The sequence below is a fragment of the Otolemur garnettii genome, unplaced genomic scaffold, assembly GCF_000181295.1.
Source record: "Otolemur garnettii isolate 467f Iridium unplaced genomic scaffold, OtoGar3 scaffold00123, whole genome shotgun sequence".
NCBI classification, from domain to species: domain Eukaryota; kingdom Metazoa; phylum Chordata; class Mammalia; order Primates; family Galagidae; genus Otolemur; species Otolemur garnettii.
Genome location: NW_003852518.1, coordinates 3,023,858 through 3,050,092, shown reverse-complemented (window position 1 = coordinate 3,050,092; position 26,235 = coordinate 3,023,858). Strand labels below are relative to the sequence as shown.

General features: G+C 40.8%; 1 protein-coding gene across 1 annotated transcript in view; it reads left to right on the top strand.

Moving 5' to 3' along the window:
* Nucleotides 1-26,235, top strand: part of ABCA13 (ATP binding cassette subfamily A member 13) — a 557,155-nt gene that overhangs the window by 390,498 nt on the left and 140,422 nt on the right. The window contains exons 49-52 of the mRNA XM_003797747.1: nt 12,798-12,852; nt 14,305-14,482; nt 17,654-17,769; nt 22,574-22,730. Of these exons, the coding sequence (XP_003797795.1) occupies nt 12,798-12,852; nt 14,305-14,482; nt 17,654-17,769; nt 22,574-22,730 (506 nt within the window). The remainder of the gene's footprint in view (nt 1-12,797; nt 12,853-14,304; nt 14,483-17,653; nt 17,770-22,573; nt 22,731-26,235) is intronic.

The following is a 26,235-nucleotide window of genomic DNA, read 5'->3' as shown; positions in this document are numbered from 1 at the left end:
CCACCTTTGCAGGATGAGTTAGTGGCTTCTTTCACTTCTCACAGATATTAGGTTCTAAAATTCATCCATGTGTTTATTTTTTTATTTTTATTTTTTGAGACAGAGGCTCACTTTTGGAAGAGTGCCCTTGCATCAGAGCTCACAGTAACCTCAGATTCTTGGGCTCAAGTGATTCTCTTGCCTCAGTCTGCCAAGTAGCTGGGACTGCAGGCTCCCACCACAAAGTTGCTATTTTTAGAGACAGGTTTCACTCTAGCTCAGGCTGGTCTTGAACTGTGAGCTCAGGGGATCCACCCACCTCAGCCTCACAGAGTGCTGGGATTATAGGCCTAAGCCCTGTGACCAGCCCCATCCATGTTTATTTTTAGCAAACATTCAAATTATGACAGATATTTCCCAGAAACTACATTATGTCATTTCTGTGGTCTCAATGTGTTCCTCAGAAGGGACACCTGGTTATTTATTGGAAACCTGGTCCACAAGGTGACCATGTTGGGCAGTGGGGCCTCTGGGAAGTGGTTGGGTCATCCCAGCTTCATCCTCATGATTGGATTAGTGCTGTTGTCTCAGGAGTGGGTTGGTTATTGCTGGCACCATGCCCTTGACTTCCCAGACTACAAAACCGTGAGAAATAAATTTCTTTTCTTAATTAGTTACCCAGTCTCAGGTATTCTGTTACAGCAAGAGAAAACCAACTACGATAGTCATTAAATCAGTTAATACTTTGTATATCATACTTGTTTACATCTCTGTCTTTGATAATAACAAGGTAAATACTCCATGATATTTGTGTTTTCTAAAGTCTTTATCCAAGGAAGTATTCAATAAATTTTATATTTCAATGAATAAGCTTTTGCATCACTATTATAGAATCACTGTGGTACTATAATTATATTCTATAATTAAGATACGTTTGCAGTAAAATAAATAGTTGCTGTTTATATTATTTTGACTTTTTAAGTTGGAATAATATTATTGAATTGAAATGTTAAGTAGAGATATGAAAGAACAAACCTAGGAGGAAATTTATTTTAATATGACTAAAGGAATAAGTGAAAATAGATTAAGCAGAATAGTGTCTAAGTAGCTAAGAAGGTATCTTCCTTTAAGAAGAAAAAGTAAGAATAAAAGAGGATAGGGCATTTTATTTTATTTCATTCTATTCTATCATTTTATTTCCTTGAGGGTAGTGGTGGTGGTGATAGCTCTTGGAAATATTGGAGATAAACCTCAACTCCTCCCCCAAACCCCCGCTAAGCCTCAGAGCACTAGCAGGGAAATGCTGTCATCTGAGACGTGTCAACATCAGCAGCGTCATGACTGGGTTAGATCCACGGTCCTCAGACGACATGCACATTGATATTACCCGAGTGTTCTGGTGCTAAACCCAGAGAGATTCTTATTTAATTGATTTAGGGTATGTTTTGAATGGCAGGTTTTTTATTGTCCTCAGATGATTCTAATTGCAGCCAAGTCTAAGAGCCACTGGATTAAACTGAGAAACTTCACAACTGAGGTGATCACTTTGATCACTGAAAAAGAAAAACAGACAGAAGTGTAATTTACGAGTCAGGGTGGAGATATCCACACTCTCTGTCTCATTGTTAGGAACCTGACAGTTACCTGGCTGCTGGGGGCCCAGGGAGGATTTTCTGCAGTTAGAAACCAAAAGAGTTCTTCTCTTTCTTCTCTTCTTCTTTCTCTCATTGGTGCTTCTCTTTCTTAATCCCCTGGAAAGCTGCAACTCCCTAGGATGCTGTGAGTGTCAGAGAGGAAAAAGGAGGAGTGTGCGTATTGCAGACCAGGATGACAGGGCAGAAATAAAATGAACCTGAGAGAAGAGATGACATACTTGGTAGTTTTTCCTGCTGTACTTTTTTTTTTTTTAATTCTTTCATACATAGATCATAAATACATTTATGCCATTATAGGATTCAATGTGATGATTATTTGTACAAACTAGAATGCTTACATCCTATTAAACAACATAGCCTTCACCACTTTTACCCTATTACAGGATTAAGACATTTATGCTCTACACCTGATAGCTCCAACTTGTACTTACAATATGCCCCATAGGTGTGGTCCCCCTACCAACCCTCCCTCTATAGACTCACCTCCTACCCTTCACCTCTCTCTACCCTTTCCTTCTTGATTCTAGGCTATAGCTGTGTTTCATTTTTCATATGCAAGTGTGAGTGATTATAAATTGGTTTCACAGCAGTACTCAATACATTGGATATTTTTTTTTCCATTCCTGAAATACTTTACTAAGAAGAATATTTTCCAGCTCCATCCATGTAAACATAAAAGAGGTAAAGTCTTCATTTTGGAAGGAAGTTTGGATAACACTCAGGGATCTAAATATAGACCTGCTGTTTGATCCTGTAATTCCTCTTCTAGGAGTATATCCAAAGGTCCAAAAGTCATTTGGCAATAAAGATATTTGCACCAGATTGTTCATTGTAGCCCAATTCATTATTGCCAAGTCATGGAAGAAGCCCAAGTGCCCATCGACCCATGAATAGATTAATAAATTGTGGTATATGTATATCTGCTTTACTTTTGATGACTACAGAGCACTCTAGGAATAAACCCCCCAATTAATGAGAGAATACAAACAGAAAAACAGGAGATGACCTCTGATCATTATAATAGAACAAGTGAATGAACAGCCTTTGGATGTGGGAAATCAGCCTGCATTCATGACTTTCAAATGACCTTCAGAGCTTTGGAGATATTTTGAGAAGATCTAGCAACACTCAAGTGAAGGTCAGGGGCCAACTTATTGTGGAGAGCCTTGAAAAGCCATCAGTACCATCTTGCTTTTGCTAAAATCAAGGAGAAATAAGAAATGATGAGTAACAGAGCCAGCTATTGAATCTGGCATAAAACAAGGACTGATCCCCCACCTCCAAGAGAAGGTCACATGCATTGATAAGGTGTTGTCACAGGAAGCACCTCATGATAAATTCATATCTAGACAGGGAAATGTGTGAACTCTGTGAAACAGAAGTGAAGGATGAGAAGAAAATTCATGCCAGGTAGAGTTACAGGGTGAGACACAAAAGGAACAGCTAAAATGCAGACGGAAGTATGATTATTGTTGGATGCAGGGAATAACATTATTGACTGCAAGTTTTCTCCTGCACTAAGAATTATTGATCTAGAGAAAAAAAAAACAGCAACAAACCTATGAATTCTTCTCTAAGAACACAGAGGAAAATTGTGACACAATAAAACTGAGGAGAGGAAAAGGGCTAAAGGAATTAGATAAAGAAGGTAAGTGAATAATAAGTAACAAGAAATGATGTAAGAAGAAAACGTATCAAGCACAAAACAAAACAACTTCTAGGCTGGTGGATTGAAATAGTTTGCCATGATGCAAGTCAAATTTCTGAATTGGGTATTGTGGGAATAGCAATGACTGATCTGTGTGCAAAAATTTGGTAAATTTTCTAAAGTTCAACAATAAAGAAATACTTTTTAAAAAACTATAAGTCAAAACACATCACTTTCAAAGGAATACATGTTAAGATTGGCCTCTGAATCTTTTTATAGTTTCCTCTGAGGCTTTGTTTTGACTCAGAGATTATGGAGAAGTGTGTTGCTTAAATTCTAAGTTTTTAAGATTTTCCTCTGTTCTCTGTGTTATTGATTTCTAGTTTGATGCATTATGGTCAGTAACCATACTCAGCATGATTTCAACAATTTTATTTTCTGATTTTCTTGGTAGGTGTGGTACGTATATGTTAGTTAGATCCTGTTGGTTCACTGCATGTTTCAGTTCTGTATCTTCACTGATTTTCTTTATAGTAGTTCTGTCATTTGCTCAAGGGTGGGTGTTAAGTATCTAAATTATAAATCTGTCAATTTATCCTTTCAGGTATATCAGTTTTTGCTTCATGTATTTTGAAGCTCTGATGTACACATCAAGTATGTATACACATTTGCCATGGTCATGTATTCCTGGTAGATTGATACTTTTATGATTATGAAATATTTCTCATGGTCACCAGTAATTTTAGTTGGTATAAATTCTACTTTAAGTAATGTTCACATGATATCTCTTTTCCATCCTTTTACTTTTCATCCATCTTACTATGTTTGAAGTGAGTTTTACATAGGCAACATATTATTGGGTCATATTTTGTAATCTACTCTACCAGTCTCTACCTTTTATTTTATGTACTGAGATCATTCACATTTAATGTTATTATTAATATGTTGGGATTTAAGTGTGACACTCTATTCCTTGTGTTCTATTTTCTCTGTTTCTCTTTTCTGGCCTTTCTATGAGTTACTTGGCCAAATTATTTTAGGATTCCATCTTTATTTCTTTATAGTTTTTTGAGTATATCCTTCTATATAGATTTCTTAATGGTTGTTCCAGGCATTACAATACACATGTGCAACTTACTCCAGTCTACTGATACTGCCATTTATCACTTGGAGTGAAATGCTATCCTTTTATCTATTTGAGTCCTTTTATCTTCTCCACTTTTAAAATACTGGTGTCTTAATTGTTTCCTGATAAATTGAGCACCACATCAGATGGTGTTCTAATCCTTATTTAACTTGCTTTAAAATTTTATGAGATGAAGAGATAAAATTCATTAGATGAAGGATAGTCTATTATATGTACCTTGTTTTTAACACATCCTGATATTCTTTCCTTTTGGAAGTTCTAAATATTCCTTTGTTACAATTTTCTTTCTATTTAGTGAACTTGCCTGGCTTGTTAATGACAAATTCACTTTTTCTTCCTCCCAACTGATAATGTCTGTATTTCCCCTTGATTCTTTAAGGCTAGTTTCACTGAATATAGAATTAATGGTTAAGAGAGAAAAGTTCAGCACTTGAAATCCACTACTTTCTTCTGGCCTCCATGGTTTCAAATGAAAAATCTGTTACTATGGATGGATTTGGAGTTCCATCTATTTCTTCAACTGTTTTCAAGATTTTTTTTTGTCAACTTTAATATTTAGAAATTTAATTATGACATGTCTCAGTGTTATTTCCTTGGTTTTATCCTATTTGGGATTCACTTAGCTCTTAGACTTTTAGGTTTATGTCTCTTGCCAGACTTTGGAAGATTTCAGCCATTATATCTATGAACATTTTGGTCCCATTCTTTCTCTCTCTTTTCCCCTTCTAAGATCTAATATTAAGATTTTCATCTCTTCTGTTATTTTCCCACAGATCGCTTTCATTTAGTATCTTTTTTAAAAAATTATTTTTAATGTTATTTAGGGTGAGTAAACTCCCTTATTTCTGGGAGAAATTAAGAGGAGGAAGAGAGAGAGAGAGCCATCAAAATGTCTTTTAGTCAGAATAATTCATATATTTCTTTTAATACCCCCTCAGATTAAATTAACATTTTATTCATCTATGTATCACTGCACCTCACAGTGAATTAATGAAAAGAACATTAACTTTTCCTCATATACTGATGTTGAGACAAGTCTTTTCATTTGAGGTAGATACTTACAGACATCTGGACGTCAGTACTTGTAAATGTATACATTTTATAGGAGTAATGAACCCGAAAGTGACTACTTGAATTGGAGACATGTTGAGTATCTTGCTATCATAATGGATATTGGACAAAAGCACAGATGTGCATTTTTACAAATGACAGATAGAGTCTGGAAACAACAAAAGATGTAGCCATAATGAGAATACTAAATGAGAAAACTAATTTTATACATTTTACACATCACTATGGGCCAGTTCTTCAAAAGAAAAGCCAGACTATAAAGCAGAATAATCAAACAAAGAAAATTATTCAAATGTATTCAAAATGTACATTTGGAAACATCATTTCTGAAAACCTGTGAAGTGACACCGGAAAGACTTGAGTGAGTGCCTCCCCCCACTCAATTGTTGTGTTGAAAACATGGCTTTTTCTTTAAGAGTCTGGACATTTTATCATCAACTTCAAGATTCCATCACAATGCAATTGTTCCCTAAATAGAGTATTGAGTGCACATCATACAATGGCACTAACAATGCAATTACAGAGATTGTCCATTGCAATAATGTGGGTTTTTACTGTGAGGGTATCAAAGATGATAAATGGTTTTCTTAGTCTCACAAGAAATGGATTAAACCAGGATCCAGAAAATCCGAGTTGTCATTCTATGCTAGCGATTATGCTGGACCTCAGATAAATCACTAGAATGTCTCTTTGCCTCAGTTTCCTCCCTCCACCCATCCAATTCCTTGGCTGCACATCTGACAGGATTCCTCTGTAGGACAGCTCATAAGCCCTCCTTTCTCTCCTTGGATCTTTGAAAGGAGCTCTGGTTTCTTCCTGTTTTAAAGAACAGTGGGCTGTTGTGAGACTATGTGAGAGTGGCCCATGCAGGAGTGATTTCTTCTACCTGCTGCTGCCCGCTCAGGGGTCTAGGGGAACCCAGACACTCTTGGGGAGGAGAGTAAACTTCTATCTGTGTCTTTTTCATGCTTTCTCTATTCATTACTCTTTTTTTATTTTTGAGAAAATACTCATACATGTCATTTATTTAAATAATGTCAAGACCCCACCCCTGCCTTTTTGCAAAATGCAAATAAAATCTTCTTGGCACCAATTTAAAGAAATATTAGTTTGACATTTACAGATGCTTAATTTTCAGGACTGCTTCTAAGGAGTAACTATAATTCTGAAAACTTCAAATGTAGTGATACACTAAATTGCAATATGAAAATGAAAAGCTCACCCAGTGTTTGCAAACCACAAATCTGCACAGGGGTCACCATGTGCACTTATTGCCTGTGCTCCCAGGTGACTGCTCTCCAGTAGGCCTTGCCTGTGTGGTCTGAGGGTGGCCCAGCAAGACCCTGCTGTCCTTGCACACCAGTGGAGTCTCATATGCGTCACTGGGGTTGACCTTCCCCTGTCTAGCTCCCCGATGTAGTCTCTGTCTTGTTCCATATAATCCTCCTGGGTGATTACCTCCTGGGGTACCTAGTCCCACAAGTGGACTGTAGCCCCACCAGATGGTAAAGTCCTGAAGAGAGGGCCTCCTTGTCCCTCCTTATGAGCATGTTGCTATGCAGTGAGTGTGGAAGAAATGCTTATGAATGAATTCTCTGTCCTACCAAGAAAGGTATCAGATCTCTATTTGAGTTTTATAAAACTCAATTAATGTCCAGTGCCCATATTTTTACCACCAAAATGTGTGCTAAGTCCAGATGTTGTTTGACTCCTGGTCTGGCAGGGGCAGGCTGTTTTATAAAAGCTGGCAGTCAATACCCCATGGAGGGAAATGAGATTTGACTGGATTCTAACAGCAAGCCCAGGGTTTCCCCTGCTTATATGATGGCCTTTCCTTCCCAAACACCACCGTCTAAGGTGCTTGATTTCTCTCTGTGTCTCAACTTTGAGAGAGAATTTCCTAACTTCATGGAGACAATGTGGGAATGGCTGTGCAGTGAGATTTAGTTCTGTGGTGGGCTTGAAAAGTGCTTAGGAATCTTCCGGGACTGCTGAACTCAAAGCAAGCAGGTGAACACACATGCGTACTCTGTGCTGCCTTTCCTGGGGTGCTGCAGGCCATGATGATCCCTGCAGGGCCCCGGGAGAGAAAGCATAGAGTATGCGTGTATATTCTTCAATATATTGCTTTTAAATATTTACTCTCTGAAAAATATGTAAATTATAGGACTCTGAAGCCAGCACCAAGTGAAAAACTGTGGCCCTTTGAATTATTTATGAAGGACAAGCCCAGGAAAGGAGGAACAGCCACTGTGGTTTGTAGGGTTCAGGTGTTTGCACTGGTGGCCTTGGACTCCTAAGGCCTGGGCGGAGGCAGACTCAGGGAGAACAGTCCCGAGCCCAAGGACAGGGAGGGAGGGCAGGATGGCGGCTGCTGGCCCGCTCGCTCCTAAAACTCTTTACAGAAGTCTGTTGACTATTGCTGCAGCTCCTGCGATTGTTGAGGTTTCATTTCCATGTCATATGTGGTGCTGGCATACCTGTGGCTCTGAGCACTGAGGTGGGATCTTCAGTGCCCTGTATGTCAGTAGGTGATTTGATGAGAAAGGCACAGACCCGGGGCTGCCGCACGCGGGCGCTGTCTGTGCTCAGAGCAGGTTTCACACTCCAGGAAAATGAGCACGTTTCTCTGCTGCTGTTTCTGTTTCTGGAACACAGAGTGTGCCCACGCCAGTCCACTTCATGGGGTTCCTTTTCCCCATAAGAATCCACAATTCTAAAATGCTACAAGCTGATTTACAAAGAAATGAGTGTGCGGCATACGGGATCTGTTAACGTGGAATTTCACCATCAGATTACTGAATGAGAAAATACGCTATGAAAACATCCAGAATAGGGTCTGGCATATCAGGGAATTACTAACCACAGAGGCAGTCAATCATTTCACCAGCGAGATGGGAGACCAGATGTACTCTTGCCTCCTAGATTAAAACCCTAGCAGAATGACACAAATCCAGGAAATATGCTAAAATGAAGGGCAATAAATTCACACCAGAGGAATGAGGGCACGGAAAGCACATAGGAGAGTGCTGTTTTTAATCTTTCGGCAATGACTGTCATGGCTTAAAGGAAGAGAAGATATTTATGCAACCTGATCAAATAAAGATCCAACCTTGGTAGTTTAACATTTTATTATCGTACTCACCATAGAAAAAAGAGCTTTTTTTGAGCCTTTTACTGCACAATGAGCAGAGCAGAGCCTGAGACCTTCAGCCCTGTCCCCTTCCCCCTGTGTGGCTGTAGTCTTAGGAAACTAGGCATGTGTGCAGACAGAGAGCTGTGCGAGGAGCTGGCTGGGACAACGGCTATGGCATCTGCAGCCTGAGGTCTGACTCTGAGCTGCGGCACAGGGGTTAGCCTCTGGGGAGCTTTCTCAAATGCCTGCACGTTGGGACCTGCTCTTGAAAATGAGCACAGTCACACAGACATGACTGCATTGCTGCATCAGAACTTACCTACCCTAATGTCCCCAATTCCATAGGGCACATAGCCACAGGCCGATTGCTGTGTACTTTTGGATACTAGACCTTTCTCTCTGCTGACAGGTAAGGAAGGACTCTGAGATCTGCCTCTCCTCTGTATCCACCTCTGGATTCCTGCACATTTAACTTATCTTTTTCTGTGCGTGGTGAGGATACTTAAGATCTAATCTCAAGTAGACAAAACATAATAAGTGTCATTGCTGTGCTGTCCATTAGGTCTCCAGCACTTACTCATCTTACGGCACCCTTGACCAGCGCCCCTCTCCCTGCATCCTGACCTGGCCCTGGGAAGCCCCCTCTACTCTGTTTCTATGAGTTTGATTTTTTTCTTAGATTCCCCATGGAAGTGACGTCCTGCAGTACGTGGCTTTCTGTGTCCGGCATCTCTCCTCAGGGTAACATCCTCCAGGTTAGCCTTGTTGCAAAGGCAGGATTCTCTCCTTTTTTAAAAAGCTGAATAATATCCCATGCATGTGTATCTATCATCTGTTGATCTGTATGTCCCGCATTTTCTGCATCCATTTGTTAATAAACGGACAGTTGGGTTATTTCCATATCTTGGCTATTGTGAATAATGTTTCAATGGGTATGGTAGTGAAGGTATCTCTTCCGGATATTAATTTTTATTTCCTTTGGATATATATCAAGTATTGGGAGTGCTGGAAGGTCTATTTTTAATTTCTCAAGGCACCTTTGTACTGTTTTCCATCTTGGCTGTACCATTTATATTCCCACCAGCAGTGTGTGTGAGGTGACGGATATAATAACTAGCTTGATCGTGGTGATCATTTCACGATGCACATGTATATCAAAACACCACATTGCATACTATAAGCATGTGCAATATTTATTTGCCAATCATACCTTAATTAAGCTGGAAACAAACAAAAGAAAGTGAGAGCAATAATTTGGAAAAAGGAAATTTAATTCATCATCAAAGGGACACAATGGGATGGAGATGTCAGAGGGGTTGAATAGGAAGTAAGGACGTGGTAAAACATGTCTGCACTTGCAGAGTTTGGGAGAATGATAGCAATCCAGGTTTGCAACAGAGAACAGAACAGGATAATGTGAGAGTGTTGGACTTAATTTTAAAGGGCAGCTGTGTATAAGTAAAGAATATGTATACTACGTTTTTCTTTCTCTTCTTTTTTTTTCCTGGAACTTCTCTGGAGCTTCTGGCGGGGATGGTAATTGATAGACTTCAGCCAAAGCAAGCTAAGAGGGGATCAAGTTAGGACCATCCAGGCAGGGGTGCAGGTGTTTGTGAGCGAGGCCTGGCCTTGCGGTGAAGGAGGTGAGGTGGAAGTGGCAGAACTTGGCATCTTCTTGGCTATCTGGGGAAAGAAGAGCAGGGAGCTTGCAGGACTTGGTTTTGTTGCGTGGGTTTTGAGACTGGGAGGATGATGGGTGCATCGATGGTGGGAAAGCTGAAGGCAGTGAACATCGGTAGTGTGATGAGGGGTTCTTGTTCTGGAATTGAACACAGAGCCTGGGAGAGAGATATAGATACGTCTGCAGTAATCAAAGGATACAGGAGAAGGCCCCAGGAGAATGTGAGGATGTGGGAGTAGAGCCCCCAGGGGAGGTTTCTGGCCAGGTGTGCTTTGCTACACGAGGAGAATTCAGTTGTGGAGGTTGCTCCATTTCATCCCCAACCTGCTGTGCTGCCATTCAATTCTGGCATTAACCGTCTATCAAAGAGCACAGTCTCTAACCAGTGTCCCGTACTCCAGACACCAGCTGTGAGTCTATTAGATTTGATAATTTGCTAGAATGACTTGCAGAATTAAGGAAAGCATGTATTTACAGTTACAGTTTTATTATAAAATATGCAAATCATGAAGACTAGCCAGATGGAGAGACACATAAAATGAGGTCTGGGATGAATGCAGGGCTTCTGTTCCCTCTCCCTGTGCAATCAGGCACATCACCCCCTCAAACACATCCATGTGCTCACTGACTAGAAGGTCCATGGAGCCTCAGTTTCCCATTTTAATTGGAGTTTGATTAATAGGCATAACCCTGTAAATCATTGACACATGATCAAACTCAATCTGTCTCCAGCTCTTTCTCCTCTCCAGAGATTGGGCTGATCTGAAGTTCTAACCCTCTAAGCATAAGCCTTATTATATAGTTTTTGATGCTACCTGCTTGGACCAACTTTTCTTTCCAGAATAGTATATGTGTAGACCAAGTCTGTTTCCTCTGATACATTACATGATAATTCTCTATCTATCTGAAGATATTTTCATACTCCCTCTCACCCCAGTTGTGTTTTATGTGTATATGTATGTATTTTCAGATTAAACACTCCAATATTCTCCTGTGTTCCTCAAGTTACATAATATCTGGAATGTTCTCATTCCTATGTAGAGTCTGGAAGAGCACACAATATTGCAGACATGCTCCCACCATCAACAGCGCACAGTGGGGCACTGCTGCACCTTGACAGGATCTTGTACTTACACTGACCTCGATTAGCCTTTGCACATCCCCTGTTAGGGTTGGTTGATATTGGGCTCTTCTCTAGTGAAACATTGGCTGCAGGTCAACACCTTAGCTAGGAAGGAGGGCATCTGGCAGACACTAGGAAGAGTGGAGCTAGAAGTTGAACTCATGAAGAGAAAGACAGGAGAAAGGCTGGTTGGTGCTATTGGTTCAGACAAGCAAGGGGTCAAGACCACACAATTTAGCAAGTGATGACTGTGTGTAAGTCAGTAGCTAAGAAATGACACAGCAGGTATCATGCCTACGTGGTGAGAGCCTAGAACAGAACATGAAGACAGTATTGACTTACAATTAAAGAAATTGTTCTGAAAAACTATATAGGAGACTCTGAACAAATCCCTCCTGCTGTTCTATCTGCTCTGAGCCAGAGCTCCCCTCAAGGCTTGGCTGAGCCTGGCATAGTTGAAGAAGAGAACAGGTGACAAGGCACAGAGGTCCAAATGCCTGGTGGCAAAATTGTGGGTATTTTGGAATACTGTCATCTTTTCCAATGCTGTACCTTTTAATTTATTTATGCCTACTTATGCCCCATGGTGTTTCCGTAAGTCTTTAATGTGCTCTCCTAAGGGAAGGCAAAATACAGATGAAAGGATAAATTAAAAGTGAGCCCACAAAAGAAGAAGAAAAACCTTGAAGTGGCAACATGAAAAGCAGTGAGGGTGTTGTGCTTCTGTGATTGCTCCATGTACAAACCCCATATCGGGCTCAAAACTTCTCAAACAAGCAAATGCAAAAAGGAATACTGATTACTCTCATGGTGCATAATGCCTTCAAGAAAAACTCAAACCAGTTTCGTTCCTGGAGTGCTTCTTAATGAAACATTGACAGGAATTTTCTGGGGGAAAGGACACTGCACTGTGTGATGTTACGACCAATCCCCATAATAAAATCCTCTTGATGGACCCTTTGGTGGCAGTTTCTCCATCTTGGCTACTGGCATGACATGAATGCACAAGCAAGAAAACACACAAAACAATTCCAAAAGCAAAGTTGTTCAATGAAATGGTCCAGCTTTCTATCTGTCTAAAGCTAGCTTGACCTACAAGCAAATTCTTGAATGTTGATATAAGTTTTTACTAAATAATCTCCGTTACAAAATGTCACTTTAATTTAAATCTGTTTCCTCACTGCAAACATATGGATAATATGTTACTTAGGCCACAGGGATAATTTCAAGAATGAGGCCTGGGCAGATCAAATGGGAAGTGTCTTGTGGGCACAGGGAGTCTGCATGGTTTGGGGAGGGCTGGGATTCACCATGCAGGAGCAGGCTGGAGGCTCACTTTTCAACTTGTCTTTCACAGGAATAACACTCTACAGCCACCCATATGGAGGGGCCTTGCTGAATGAGGACAAGATGTGAGTTGACGAGAGTACTGGGGATGTGACCCCAACAGTGGAAGAGTATCTTTGGGTTACTGCGGGATGATTTTGATTTCTGTCCAACATTTTCCCAAAGAGACCTTGGCCTCCATAGCTATTGGCACAGGGCTTGAGAATTTTTTTTACAAAATGTGAGAAAAATTATTTTTGGAAGAAGAAGTTTATTGACTGAGCATAAAACAGATAAGCATATCTTGCAGCTGTAATAAATTGTCCTAAGGGAAGGATTTTCCAGAATCTTATGGGACTGAATATCTTCATGACCATTTTGGGGGGTTAAAATCATAAACACAGAAAAATTAAAAAGAATTGTAAGCCCAGGATACATACAGGCAACCCTAGTGATGCCTCCTTGAACATTCTACCTGAAAAATTTTCCGAATGGCCCAAAGGGAGTTGCGGTGGCGATAAAGCCCGTGCTCTCTGGGTCCAGAGTTACCTGCCACTTAGGGCAGCATGTTTCTCCCCTCTTCCGTTTCTTCTACACGTCTCCCTTTTTCTCTTAATGACTGGTAAACTTTTAATTAAAAGTTGATAATAAATCTAAGTCTTACTTAAGTGCTTTTTATGATCTACCAAACTGAGTCAGAGAGTCAATCTGCTTCATGGCATTCTCTCCTTGAGTGGTTATCCCAGCAGGAAGCGAGGGTTATGGTCCTAGTCCTCATAATCACCTGCAGATTTAGGGGGGTTCTGGCTTGGATAGTCTCTTGTACCTGCCCGGAATTCCAAGGTTAGGCATGCTGGCATCTGCGATAGAACAGAAGGCATGGCCCAGGGGAGGGTTTGCAGTGAGAAAGAAGGTGCCTCATGTGCACTTCCTGAAAGGTCCTGTGTGGCCTGTTTCTAAAGAGGCAGCAGAGAGGAGGCCGCGGTTGACTTGAAGGAAGGATCCTAGTGGTATTACTCTGGGTTACAAAAATAACCAAGAAAGTGTGTGGGAAAAAATGCCCAATCTATTTTAAAATCTTTTCAGTATTTCAAGTGACTAAAAGCAGAAATAGGTCAAAGAGGTGTGGGTCTGTGGTCAAGCCCCTCCCTGGCAGGATTCCTAGAGTGCAGAGCAGTCTCAACTTGGGCAAAGGTTGCAGCTAACCGTGGGCACCACTCTGGGGATGCTCTTTCATCTTTCCTGGGGAGTGGCTCCATGGTCACGAGCAGATTTTGACACCAACAGACTTCCAGATGCCCCCACATTGTGCTATGTGGTTATGTCTCCTATAAATTGAGAAGAATAACCCTGTCTCAAAAGGTGTTTGAGGACATTTAATGAGACAGTCCCCACCCTTAGTCAGCATCCCTGGCCAATCAGGTTTTTATTGATAATTAATGGTTTGTACTGCTGTTATCATCACTGATTTTTAATAATGGAAAGAAGACCCATGTTCTCCGTCTGACACCTGATGGGCTGTTCCATTCTGCCCACAGCCTGGAGAGCATTCGCCAGTGTGGTGTCGCCCTCTGCATTGTGCTGGGATTCTCTATCCTGTCTGCAGCGATTGGTAGCTCTGTGGTGAGGGACAGGGTGACTGGAGCCAAGAGACTGCAGCACATAAGTGGACTCGGCCACAGGACGTACTGGGTCACTCACTTCCTCTATGACATGGTAGGATTTGGGAATGAAGGTCTATGTGCCCCCGTACTAGGGACCTATTGAGTGAGGATGTGGAAGGGGGCGGGGGCCTAGGCTGTCTTGGCCTATCTAAAAAAGAAAGGATCGTCTTACTGGTAAGAGCATTTCAGGTTAAGTCTAAGACTGACAGGCCTCAGGCTGGAGATCTGGGAAGACAGGGAACTGTGCAGAAAGGCAAAGTTTCTCATTGAGGAGATGGGGAAGTGGTTAGTTTTAATATGTCTTTTTCAAGGAAGTAGAAGGTGAGGTGGTAAAAATCATTAGAAATGAACTGTCATCTTCATCCCTAACCCCTGTCTGGTGCTCTGATGCTCTGAGCCTCATTCTCTAACATGCATGGTGTGCTTAGCATTTCTTGTGTGTACTCAGTTCCCCAGTGGAAACCCTTCAGATCATTTTCTCCCATCCCTAGGAGGATACTGTCCAGTTATGCCCTATTGTTCAGGACATTTACCTTGGGTCAAAAACTGCACCTTACATAATAGCTTTTCATTGTTCTATAGGAGCATTATCCTTTTTAGGAAAGTGATATATTTGCCATCATAAATATTATTCATCCTATTATATAGAAAAATCTTGCTTAAGTCAACTGAAGGCCAAAAGAGCCCAACATTTACTGCTCAGCTAGCTGCCTTACATTTTGTGCAGAATCTGGCATTTTAGCATGTTATTCTCCTGGAATGTTTATTCCTTTGAGCTGGCTTCAAATTTAGCTAATTTACTTCTTTTGGATCATGTAGTCTGGATTTTGAAAGTTCATTCCACTTGCATGAATCACATTTGAGTTATCACCACATTTCAGGAGTTCATTTAGTTTAATCAGGGTTTTTCCCCAACTTCCCAGGGATCATAATCAACGGAGACATTTAATAACAGTAAGGATCCCACTGAGCCTGTCCTTCAAGATTCTTTTTAGTAAATCTGGGTGGGACATGCAGGTCTGTGTTTTTGTAGGTATCCAAGGTGGAGATGAATCTCAGCCAAGATTTAAAAATGCTGGTCCTCAAGACTCTTCATCTTTACTAAGGGACACTTGAAGGCTGAAGAGAGGAAGTGACTTAAGGTCTTATGTCTAGTTGGTGCAGAAGAGGCATTTCAATGTCCTCCTCTGCCTCCCGCTTCAATTTGCCCCTGGTGACACACACTGCCACTGATCACTCAGTGTACTCTCTTAAGACTGCTATTTAACTATGTCCGGTAACTACAAATTTCTCAGAGAAAAGGAAGTAATTAAGGGAGAATAAAAACATACTAAGGAGCCATATTTCCAAGATACTCTGGAGCATCCAGAATTTCCAAAACCATAGGGTCTTCCCTCTCTCCTATATCCTTATTGTGTTATCTCTGAATCCTTCCCACTAAATGCGGTTCCTCTTCTTTGGGGTTTAAGAGCAGGGAGGGTTATTTCTCCTTGGTTGAGTGGTTCTTCACCTTCCTCCAATCATTTCCTACTTATACCTATTCAATCATTCATTTAACAAATATTTTTGAGAATCTGCTATGGATCATGATTTATCCATGTTATAGAGGGAATATTTGTATTCTCCCTCCTACAAAATTCATATGTTGAGACCTAATCTCCAATGTGAAGGAAGTTGGAGGTGGGACCTTGGAAAATAATTAGGTTGTGAGACTAGAACCCTAATGAGTGGAATTAATATTTTTATAAAAGAAGCCCAGAAAGCTCTGTGTAAGGAAACAGTGAGAAGGCACAGTCTCTGAACCAAGAAGTTAGCCCTCAGTAGATACTGAATCTGCCATTGCCTTGACCTTGGATTTTCCAGCCTCCAGAACTGTGAGCAATAAATTTGTCTTGTTTATAAGCCATCTAGTCTATTCTATTATAACCACCCAAATGAAAGAGGTGTTGGGCATAAAGGTATGAATAAGGCAGAAAATTTCATTCCCTTCATAGAGTTTGTATTCTTATGGGAGAAAGCAGAAAACATTTGAGTAAACCCATACATAAATACAAATGATGCAGGAGGCTCATGACTAGATCTACTGAGAGAATGGAAAACTATGATGGATGGAGTGTGATTTTAACAGGGGTAGTCAAAGAAGAAAGTGAAGGTTAAACTGAGATCTGAGAGGTAAGAAGGAACCAATGCCATGGATGACACTGAGAAAGAACTCTGCATCCAGAGGCTCCAAGAGAAGAGGGAGCAGTGTGTGAGTCCTCCAGGAAGGTCATGGTACTTGTTGGCCCAGGCTCTCACCCCAACATAAGGCTGGGTTGGAAGTCAAGGCTAGGGGCCTGTCCTTGGTTGTACATGTTGCAAGGAGGCCATGTTTCATGGAAGGTATTGGGATTTCTTGACTCTTCCCAAAGGAGTTGAGTATCGGTTAGTATTATTAGTCAGGTCTTGCTACTATAACCAAATAACCATTGATTGGTCAGCTTAACCACAGAAATTTATTCTATAATGGTCCTGGAGGCTGGGAGTCTGAGATGAAAGTACAGGCCAAGTTGTTTTCTTCTGAGACGCCTCTCCTTTCTTATAGACCACTGTCTTCTCCTTGTGTCCTCACATGGTCATCCCTCATCAGAGTCTGTGTCTTCATCCCTTATCTCTTTGATAAGGATGCCAGTCATGTTGGATGAAGGTCTACCCCATGGACCTCATACCGTAACCACTTTTTTTTTTTTTTTTTTTGAGACAGAGCCTCAAGCTGTCCTCCTGGGTAGAGTGCCGTGGCATTACAGCTCACAGCAACCTCCAACTCCTGGGCTCAAGCGAGTCTCCTGCCTCCGCCTCCCAAGTAGCTGGGACCACAGGCGCCCGCCACAACGCCCGGCTGTTTTTTGGTTGCAGCCGTCATTGTTGTTTTGGCGGGTCCGGGCTGGGGATTCGAACCCGCCACCTTAGGTGTACGTGGCTGGCGCCTTAGCCGGTTGAGCTATAGGCGCCGAGCCACCGTAACCACTTTTTAAAGGCCCCTTCTCAAATATAGCCACATTCTGACATACTGGGTGTTTGGGATGGGGAGACACAGCTCAGACAGTAACAGCTACAAAACTCCTACTATGCAAAGTAGGATATATAGTTAGAAGAAGTTGAAAAGCAACTTCAGGGTAAGTAGATGATAATAAATATGACCATCTGATGCAGCAGCTCTCCCTTATTCCTTTTTATTTTCTAGCTCTTTTACTCGGTTTCTGTCTGCCTGTGTGTTGCCGTTATTGCCGCCTTCCAGTTAACAGCTTTCACTTTCCGTGAGAACTTGGCAGCCACAGCCCTCCTGCTGCTACTTTTCGGGTATGTGATGAGAAATGCTGCTGCAGAATTATAGTTTGTTTTCTGAGAGAGAAAACCCTCAGGATGGTTTTGAACCTGCTGCCGGCTTCATGATTTCCTCTCCTTTGAAGCAATTATGTTGGTTCTACAAGGGACGCTGAGCAAACAAGCTTGAACGGGAAGATGAATGCCCCGTGGAGGAAGGAAGGGCTGACTCGGTGGTGATGAAGACGGCGTTGCCCTGTCTCAGACAGGCCCTCAAGCTGTTTGACAAACTTGTGTACTTGGAAATGATTCTCTGTATTCTCACTCTGACATTAATCAGGGGCTTGGATACTTAATCCAGTTAGCTCAGAGGCTGCGCCTGTGGAGACCCTGTCAGGCAGCTCTGCCTGGCACTGTGCCCCTCTCCTATGACATTAGTAGTTTGGAAAATTTTTTTCTAACCTCTATTTTTTTCAGGGGAAAAACTGCAGAAGCAGAAAAGTCATTTTTACAAATTTCTCATTTATGCACACTAACCAGGATCATTGCTTATAGTCTAAAATTATACCTGCCTGGTATCAGGAATATCCGTGTCTTCTTATATGCTAAGCACATGTGTTTATATACAGACTGTATGAGACATAGTTGCTAAGTAGGGAAAATAGTCGACATATAATTTACTATAATCCAAGGCTTTTATTTATTTATTTATTTGAGACCTTGTCTCACTCTGTTGCCCAGGCTAGAGTGCAGTGGCACCATCATAGCTCACTGCAACCTCTAACAACTTGGCTCAAGTGATCCTTTCCACATCAGTCTGCCGAGTAGCTGGAACTATAAATGCACGCTACCATGCACACCTAATTTTTATTATTTTTTAAATTTTTGGCGGAGACACATTCTTACTCTGTTTCCCAGGATGCTCTTGAACTCCTGGTATCAAGTAATCCTCCTGCCTTGGCCTCTAAAAGTGCTGGGATTATAGGTATAAGCCACCATGCCTGGCATTGTTCAAAGCATTTTTTAAAAAAATACAAAACATCCAGTTTTTATTTAATTGAAAGATTACAAATTAATTTATTTTTACGCAGTTTGCACTCATGTCAGTGACCTATAATTATTTAAAACATCTAGTTAGAGGAAAAGTTTTACTCAAACAAATATACGTCATCACTAGAGGAATGGGTAGATGAGTAGGCAGATAGATGGGTGGGTGTGTGGATAGACATATGAAGGACGAGAGAGGAAGAGAGAGATAAGACAGAAAGATGAGCTTTGGGGTAATATTGCTATTACTACTCACTCTGTGGCCTTGGAAATATTAATTATTTGCTCTGAGGCTCAGTTTTTGCCTATAAAACTCTACTTCTGTTGCTGTAAAGATTGAATTAGGGAGTTTATATAGACATTGTGGACAATGGCTGGTACAGAGTTCCATTAGATTGATTTTATCTATTATTGTTACCCTTAGGATGATTTTACTCTTTAGAATATGCTCAATCCTAAACTATAACACATGCTGATAGCAGACACATGTTTGTTATGCTAAACTGGAAATTTATGAGTCTGTATATAAAGATCTCTCTATATGTGCACCTAGCTCTAAAAATACAGTCAGATATAGTTTATTGATGCAATTGAATGGATAATGTCATATCACCTCATAGTTTTGAGTAAAATAGACTTTGCTATAAAATCGTTTTTGAATTTAAGGAGAGTAGATTTTAAAAATTGATATAAAACTTAAACAAAATAAAATGGTTAGAAGCTCCTAAGAAACATGTTTTCAGAATTTTTTTATTAACCTTGTTTTGATTGTAAATCCCCTTAAGAATCTGAAGTAAGCTAAGAATCCTCCCCATATGCATAACTACAACATTTTTCAAAGAATTTCTGGGGAGTCCCAGATCTTTTGAAGCACAGTCATAGGCCTGCAGGGTTATGTGCTTCTGGACGGGAACTCTTAGATTACAGGGACTGAGGAGGTGGGAAAAGGCCCTTTTTATGACCAGGGCTAATTACAGTGAAGAAGAAGAGCTCCAGGGAGGGAGAAGAAGGTCAAGGTGGCATCCAGGGTCCTGGATGAGTGCACATTTAAAGGCAGTTCTTCACTGGCACACAGCTTGTGAAACTGGCCATCCTCAGCATGAGCAGAGGGGCAGTGAGAAACCTCGTCTGAGCACCCGCAGTCTGTGTGTCCCAATGCTCTCCGGGTGAGGATGGCAGAGTGGGCTCACTCCACTAGTCTCCTCAAGGTCCTGTAGATACAGAGAGCCCAAGAACAACTGGTCTCAGGGAGGCTGATCCCCAAATAAGCTGAAACCTAAGAACAGGCATTAAACAGAGCCTCTTACTAGTTTAGAATGTGAAGACATAAGGGAAAGGATAAATAGATTTTCATAAGAGATGGCAAAACAAACATGCCCAGAAACAACTTTATTTTTCTCTCTCTATCAAAGAAAATTTGTTATTTAAACTGTAAAGGGAATAGGGGGGCAAAAAATTAGCATCCAAAAGGGAGAAGTAATACATGAAAATGTCTGAAGAAGATAGTCTACCTTATGTAAAAACATGAAACCTGAAGAACGTATCTGGAGTATATTTAATGCTGTAAGACTGTGGGATGAGGTCATGGGATCCTGCTCTGGGGCCTTGAGAAATTCACAAAATATGGAGAAGGAGCTAATTTTCAAGGAAGAAAATCACCCCTCATAAATTCCAGAATATTGTGAACAATACATCAATCTCCAGCAAATTCTAAAATCACTAACATTATATTTTGCTATGTTTTCATAAAAGAGTGGCGATTATTAAAAGCCACTCTAGATCCTCCCAATATTATGCTCTGTAAGCCAATTTAATTTTTTTCTTGAAAGCATAAAAAAGGGAGACTAGAGCTGCTAATTCGAGTCAACTATTCGAAAGCTAACTAATAAAAATGTAGTAAAAATAGCAATAGAATCTTAGCCAGTTAAAAACCCTGCTAAAAGACTGTTCCTTCATGTAGCAATAGGAACTCCCCAATGGCGTCATTTAGGACCATGGCCCTGATTCATTTTTTCTTAAATAATGCTTTAATCTACTTGTCAAACATTTAAATGATATAACCTGGCATGGAAACCTGATGTACCGAGTAACAAAGTACAGGGTCTGAACAGTCTCAACGGAGGCAGAGACTATGTCGAGTTGGTAATGAGTCCCTCAAGCTGAGACAGCGGGATATGGGGCCACTGCTCTCTTAGATGGGATCATTGGATGCAGGGATGCTGATCAAAGCAGGTAATAATCTTGCTGTGCTTTGAGCCCGGACAGCCACATCATATGCTCTGTGAGGGGCTGCTACCTAACTCCCCTAACTCCCAAATTGCAAAATTTAACAGAGAGAGCTGGTTGAATACCATGTTGTGTAAGGAACAAAGAAAGACATGGTCTTTTGTAGTGGAAGGTCAGACAGACTAACGTGGTTGTCTTCAGCTGTTTCAAGGGCTGCTATGTGGAAAAGAGAAGCTATTTACCATGAGTTGTTCCAGACAGAATTTGAATCAGTAGTTATAAGTTAGAGAGATTTATTTTGTTCACTCTCAGAATGAATTTTACAGCAATTAAAGCCTCCCCCAAATTTGGCTCATAAACTTGTACTACTGCTTATATTTCAGTTGCAAAAATACTTTCCATGCCATGACTTCATCTGCTTCTCCGAGCAGCCTCATGATGGAGGGCAGCACTTGATTTTTGTCCCAGAAGGTCCAGTAAAGGAGACAGGAGGGATGGGGGTGGACAGGAGTATGCAGAGGGTTTGAATCCTCTCTGCAGTTCTTCATTTCAGACGGAGGTGTTGACAATGTAAAGCACTAAGAAGTCATGACTTACCTCTGCGGTAATTATTTTGATTTAATTAGTTTGATTATTTTAAGCAGCAGCTATTTTAGAACAATTGTTTTCCAGCTCTTGACTTCATGGTCTGAAATCATGTTTTTCACACCCTAATTACAAGGCAAGTAGTTACTGAGTGAAGTTTTGAAACACTGAATGATTTTATATATCTTATTATGTATTTTATGTTTTCTAAACCATGAGAATGTATCTCTGAATCCAGGGAAGCGTTCCAATAACACAGATTTCATATGAAAAGGGAAGTGTACTAAAATAATAGCTATCTTGAGGGCTTACTGGATTTTACACTATTTTGAAGTCCCCTAATTTTCAGAACTTGTCAACATATTAAGAAAACTTCATACATTTAGAAGATATGAACGTATCCCAGGTTAAACCTATTCTTCACTGTACGAACCAGTGACACTGTGAGTGTGCAGGGAACAGAACACCTGGGGGGTCTGTATATATGAGAGTCTGATGGGAAGGTTGTGATTTAAAAATCAGTGACTTTCTTGCTGGTATATGTTTGAAATAATCATTCAAAGTGCCAGTTTCCTTTAGTGGGGCGCTGTGGGACTGTGACGGAAAGGAGCTGACTCCCCTAGAAAATTATGCTTCTAGCCAGACCCCTTCTGTCATGTCATTGCTTCTCAAATTTGTCACTCTTTCTCTAAACAAGTATAAAAGCATCTTTCTTTGGGATTTCTTCTGACTTTATTCTCTTATGAAGGTCCCCACATCCCCATATAACTAATCAAATTGGTGTTGAGCTGCCTGGTGTTAATTTGATTTCTAGATCCAGCTAAAGAGCCCACTAAAAATTAAAGAGGGGTTGAGGGGTTTCTGGTGCCTCTGTGCAGGCATCCTCACGGGGTCCTGGAATACATTCCCCCAGGATAAGAAGGGACTAGTCTATTATAAATGTTTCAGTAAATTAAACATGATTTTTCACTTGACTTTCCAGATATGCAACTCTTCCATGGATGTATCTGATTTCCAGAATCTTCTCCAGCTCAGACGTGGCTTTCATCTCCTACATCTCATTAAACTTCATCTTTGGCCTCTGCACCATGCTCATGACCACCATGCCCCGGTTACTGGCCATCATCTCCAAAGCTAAGGTCAGCAGCCTTGCAGCACCGCCTCTGCAGACGGACTAGTAAGAGGCAGCAGCAGCGTCGCTCAGGCCTATCTTGTTGCTTTTCCAATTAGAACTCAATGAAAATGCGCACATATCCACTGACTTTAAGTTCCAGAAAATAAAAATTATCCTAATGAACAAAAAACATCTTATAGAGCTATGCCCAGGTTGGCAACAATTGACAAAAATAGGGTCGCTTCTGCCTCTTTATTGGTAAGGACAGGTCCACAAAGACATCCCCTGCCACATCCTGAGTGTCTTCATTAGAGACTATTTGTTGATGAATTGCTGTTTTAAGGTAGAAGAGGGAATTCAGGAAAGCGTCACTGTAGTCGGGGTCAGACGCTGCAAGGTAGGTAAGGCCACAGCTGTTGTCCACACTTTCAGGCCATAGTGTGTCTGAAAGACAATCTGGGGAATTCTTCTCTCTGAGATCTCTGGATCAAATTAGGTTTTGCTACTTTCCAAGTGTCAAAGCCAAGGTTGGCCCTGAGCATAGGCTCCCTGATCAGGAAGCATTTCTCTCTGGGAGGAAAATGCCTCTCCCAAAGAATTCCCATCTCCAATAGGCCATTCTCATTGGCAAGTCATTTGGGGAGTATCATCCCCAGCAAGTCTAGGTCAGACACATCTTGTTTGTCCCGACCATGCTCTTTCCACCCACATCTTCTCCCTAGCGAGGCTCACCTGGGTCCTGACCTACACTGGCACCCATCCTTCAGCCCCTGGGCATGCCCTGTGCAACCTGGTGGCATGGACTTCAGAGTCTGCCCTTTCCTCTCCCCACATTCCAATCCTTTTTATTTCTCTTTTCTTTTCTCAGTTCTGACCACACTGTTCTCTCTTGACTGTGCTGTTTACATGGACTCTGATTCCTCAGTAGTTTCTAGATTTTTGATTTGGGAGCTGAGAAAATAACCCTGACAAAGTCCTCATCTCCCAGTCCAGAAGAATGTGTGCTGGCTTGTTTCATATGAGACAGGGAATGCCATCTGCCTATTTGGGACAAGCCCACCTCCTCATGGCTGAACTTTCAGAGACTGAGGCTATCCATTGATGCCTAATATTAGCTTTTATTATTGTGCCTCGTGTTTGGATAGAAGCAGTGAAGTGTGTAAACATCTATTATGCATTTAATGAAGGTAATAATCTATTTTGGTGCTTTTTACAAATTTAATATTGACACTAATCTGTATTAATATGTCTAGCCTTTAAGTAGAAAACTTGCAGAACAATCAATTGGGTTTAGCTTGAAGAGAAAATTGAAATGAGCAGAGGCAGAGTATACAATATTCCCCCAGTCAGATTACTAATGTGATATGGACTGTCAGGGTGTGGGTCATGAGCTACCGTGAAACAGAAAACAATCTCAAGGTAGACAGTCCTAATGGTGAGAAATTCGGAAGGAAAGGACTCTTCTAGTTTATGGGGTCACCAAAGGGAGTTAGCTCCAAAAGGAAAGGCAAGCAGAATTGTTCAGATCTAAAGAGGAAGCTCAGCAGAAACCTTTCTGTCCATGAGACTCTAACTGCGGTGGGTGGAAAGGCATTGTCACCTTCAATTATAAATAGGACTGCTTACTTGGAAAAAAGTCAATAGGCAGTGAGTTATTTGCAGAAAAAATGGATCTAAATCAATGGGTAACAATAATAAAAAGCATTTTATTACATTTGCTTAGGTTGTTTATTTTCTTTTGCTCCTTATTTTAATATTGCTTGCTTAAGAAACTCAACATTATTCAAATATTTATTTTAAATGATTTCAAATATTCACTTGTAAGTTATGGAACAATATGTTCTGATAGAATTGATGAAAGAACAAAGATAGATGTCTGGATTCTCATATCAATTTAAACAGTCAGTATAACCAGTATTAACCATCATGTACACAAGCTATAGTGTTAACTTGATCATTTTTATTTTTACTAAATCACAGTTTATATGATGATGCATTTCGGGTTCTAATGCAAGATTTGAAACATGTATCTCTCCTCCTGACAAAGCTCTCTGTTGGGGTAATGGGGGTGCAGATAGAGGAAAACTCATGTTTTCTGGTTTATTTATCTGTGCGCTGATCACTTCCTCAATCTCCACATATCCTGAATAGAGCACTCAGGAATTGTTATTCTGGGAGTTGGTGCAGCTGCACCCCCCTCGTCTGCTTGGATTATTCATTTATTCAGTGTCGATGTACTGCCAACACCTTTGTTCATACGCATATAGAGACCATTGTGAGTTCTTTAAAATTGGATATAAATCATCTCCATTAGTCTGCCATTTCCTTAATTATCAGTTTCTGAGTTAAAAGCTGCAATCCTCTGTTTCTATACTGTCACTAGTAATAGACAGTCTTTTGGTGTGGTATGTTAATTGTTCCAGGGACATAGCTCTATGAACAGTGGGATTAATTAGCTCCTTTAGGACTGACTGAAATTTATAACTAATGGCGGTTAGTCAAGAAGAAACAGGGAGAAAATTAAATGGAGCTTTTGTACTTTTCCTATGTCTCTATGCATATGTCAATAAACCATAATATAACAATAAATGCCCTGAAAAATTGTTATTGAATCTTCTACTTTCCCCAAACCACATTATTTAAGCCTACATTTATCCTAGTCAAGTTAGAAGTTCGCATTTTAAGGGAAAACTGGATGTTATATAATATGAACTATATAACTGGCAGTTCTGTAAGTTTATTCCTTAGTGCTTATGATAGAGCACATCCATTATTGTATGTTATAGGTAAATATTATGATGATTTTGTTCCCTTTTAAAATATTACTTTTTATATTTAAATCAATTACTGAATTTGAACAGAAGGAGAGAAAGACTATAAAACACAAATCTAGGTCTCCATTATATCTCCACAACTTTATTTGGTAGCTGTAGTTAAGTGACCTTTCTGGGTTAAAAACTTTCAACCAGAAAGAGCTGGACACAGTGGTTTATGCCTGTAATCCTAGCAATCTGGGAGGCTGAAGCAGGTGGATTGCTTGAGCTCATGAGTTCAAGACCAGCCTGAGCAAGAGCAAGACCCTACCCTATATCTAAAAAATAGCTGGGTGTTGTGGCAGGCACCTGTAGTTCCAGCTACTCGGGTGGCCAAAGCAAGTGACTTGCTTGAGCCCAGGAGTTTGAGGTTGCTGTGAGCAATGATGCCACGGCACTCTACCTAGGGTGACAAAGTGAAACTCTGTCACAAACAAACTAACAAACAAAAACTTTTAAGTTATGCTTAAAATAAAAGTCAGTTCAATAGACCAGCATTTTGGTAATTTTTATTCAAAGGTTACAGCTCTTGGTCAGGTCAAAAGATCTTATTCTTTGGATTAGAAAAGTCAGGATGAAGTCCCAGCCCTTTCACACTGTGATTGGGGCACCTTTGTCACCCCTTGAGAGCATGCTTTCCCATTGGTCACCTCATCCGCTTGAGAGCATGCTTTCCCATTGGTCACCTCATCCGCTTGAGAGCATGCTTTCCCATTG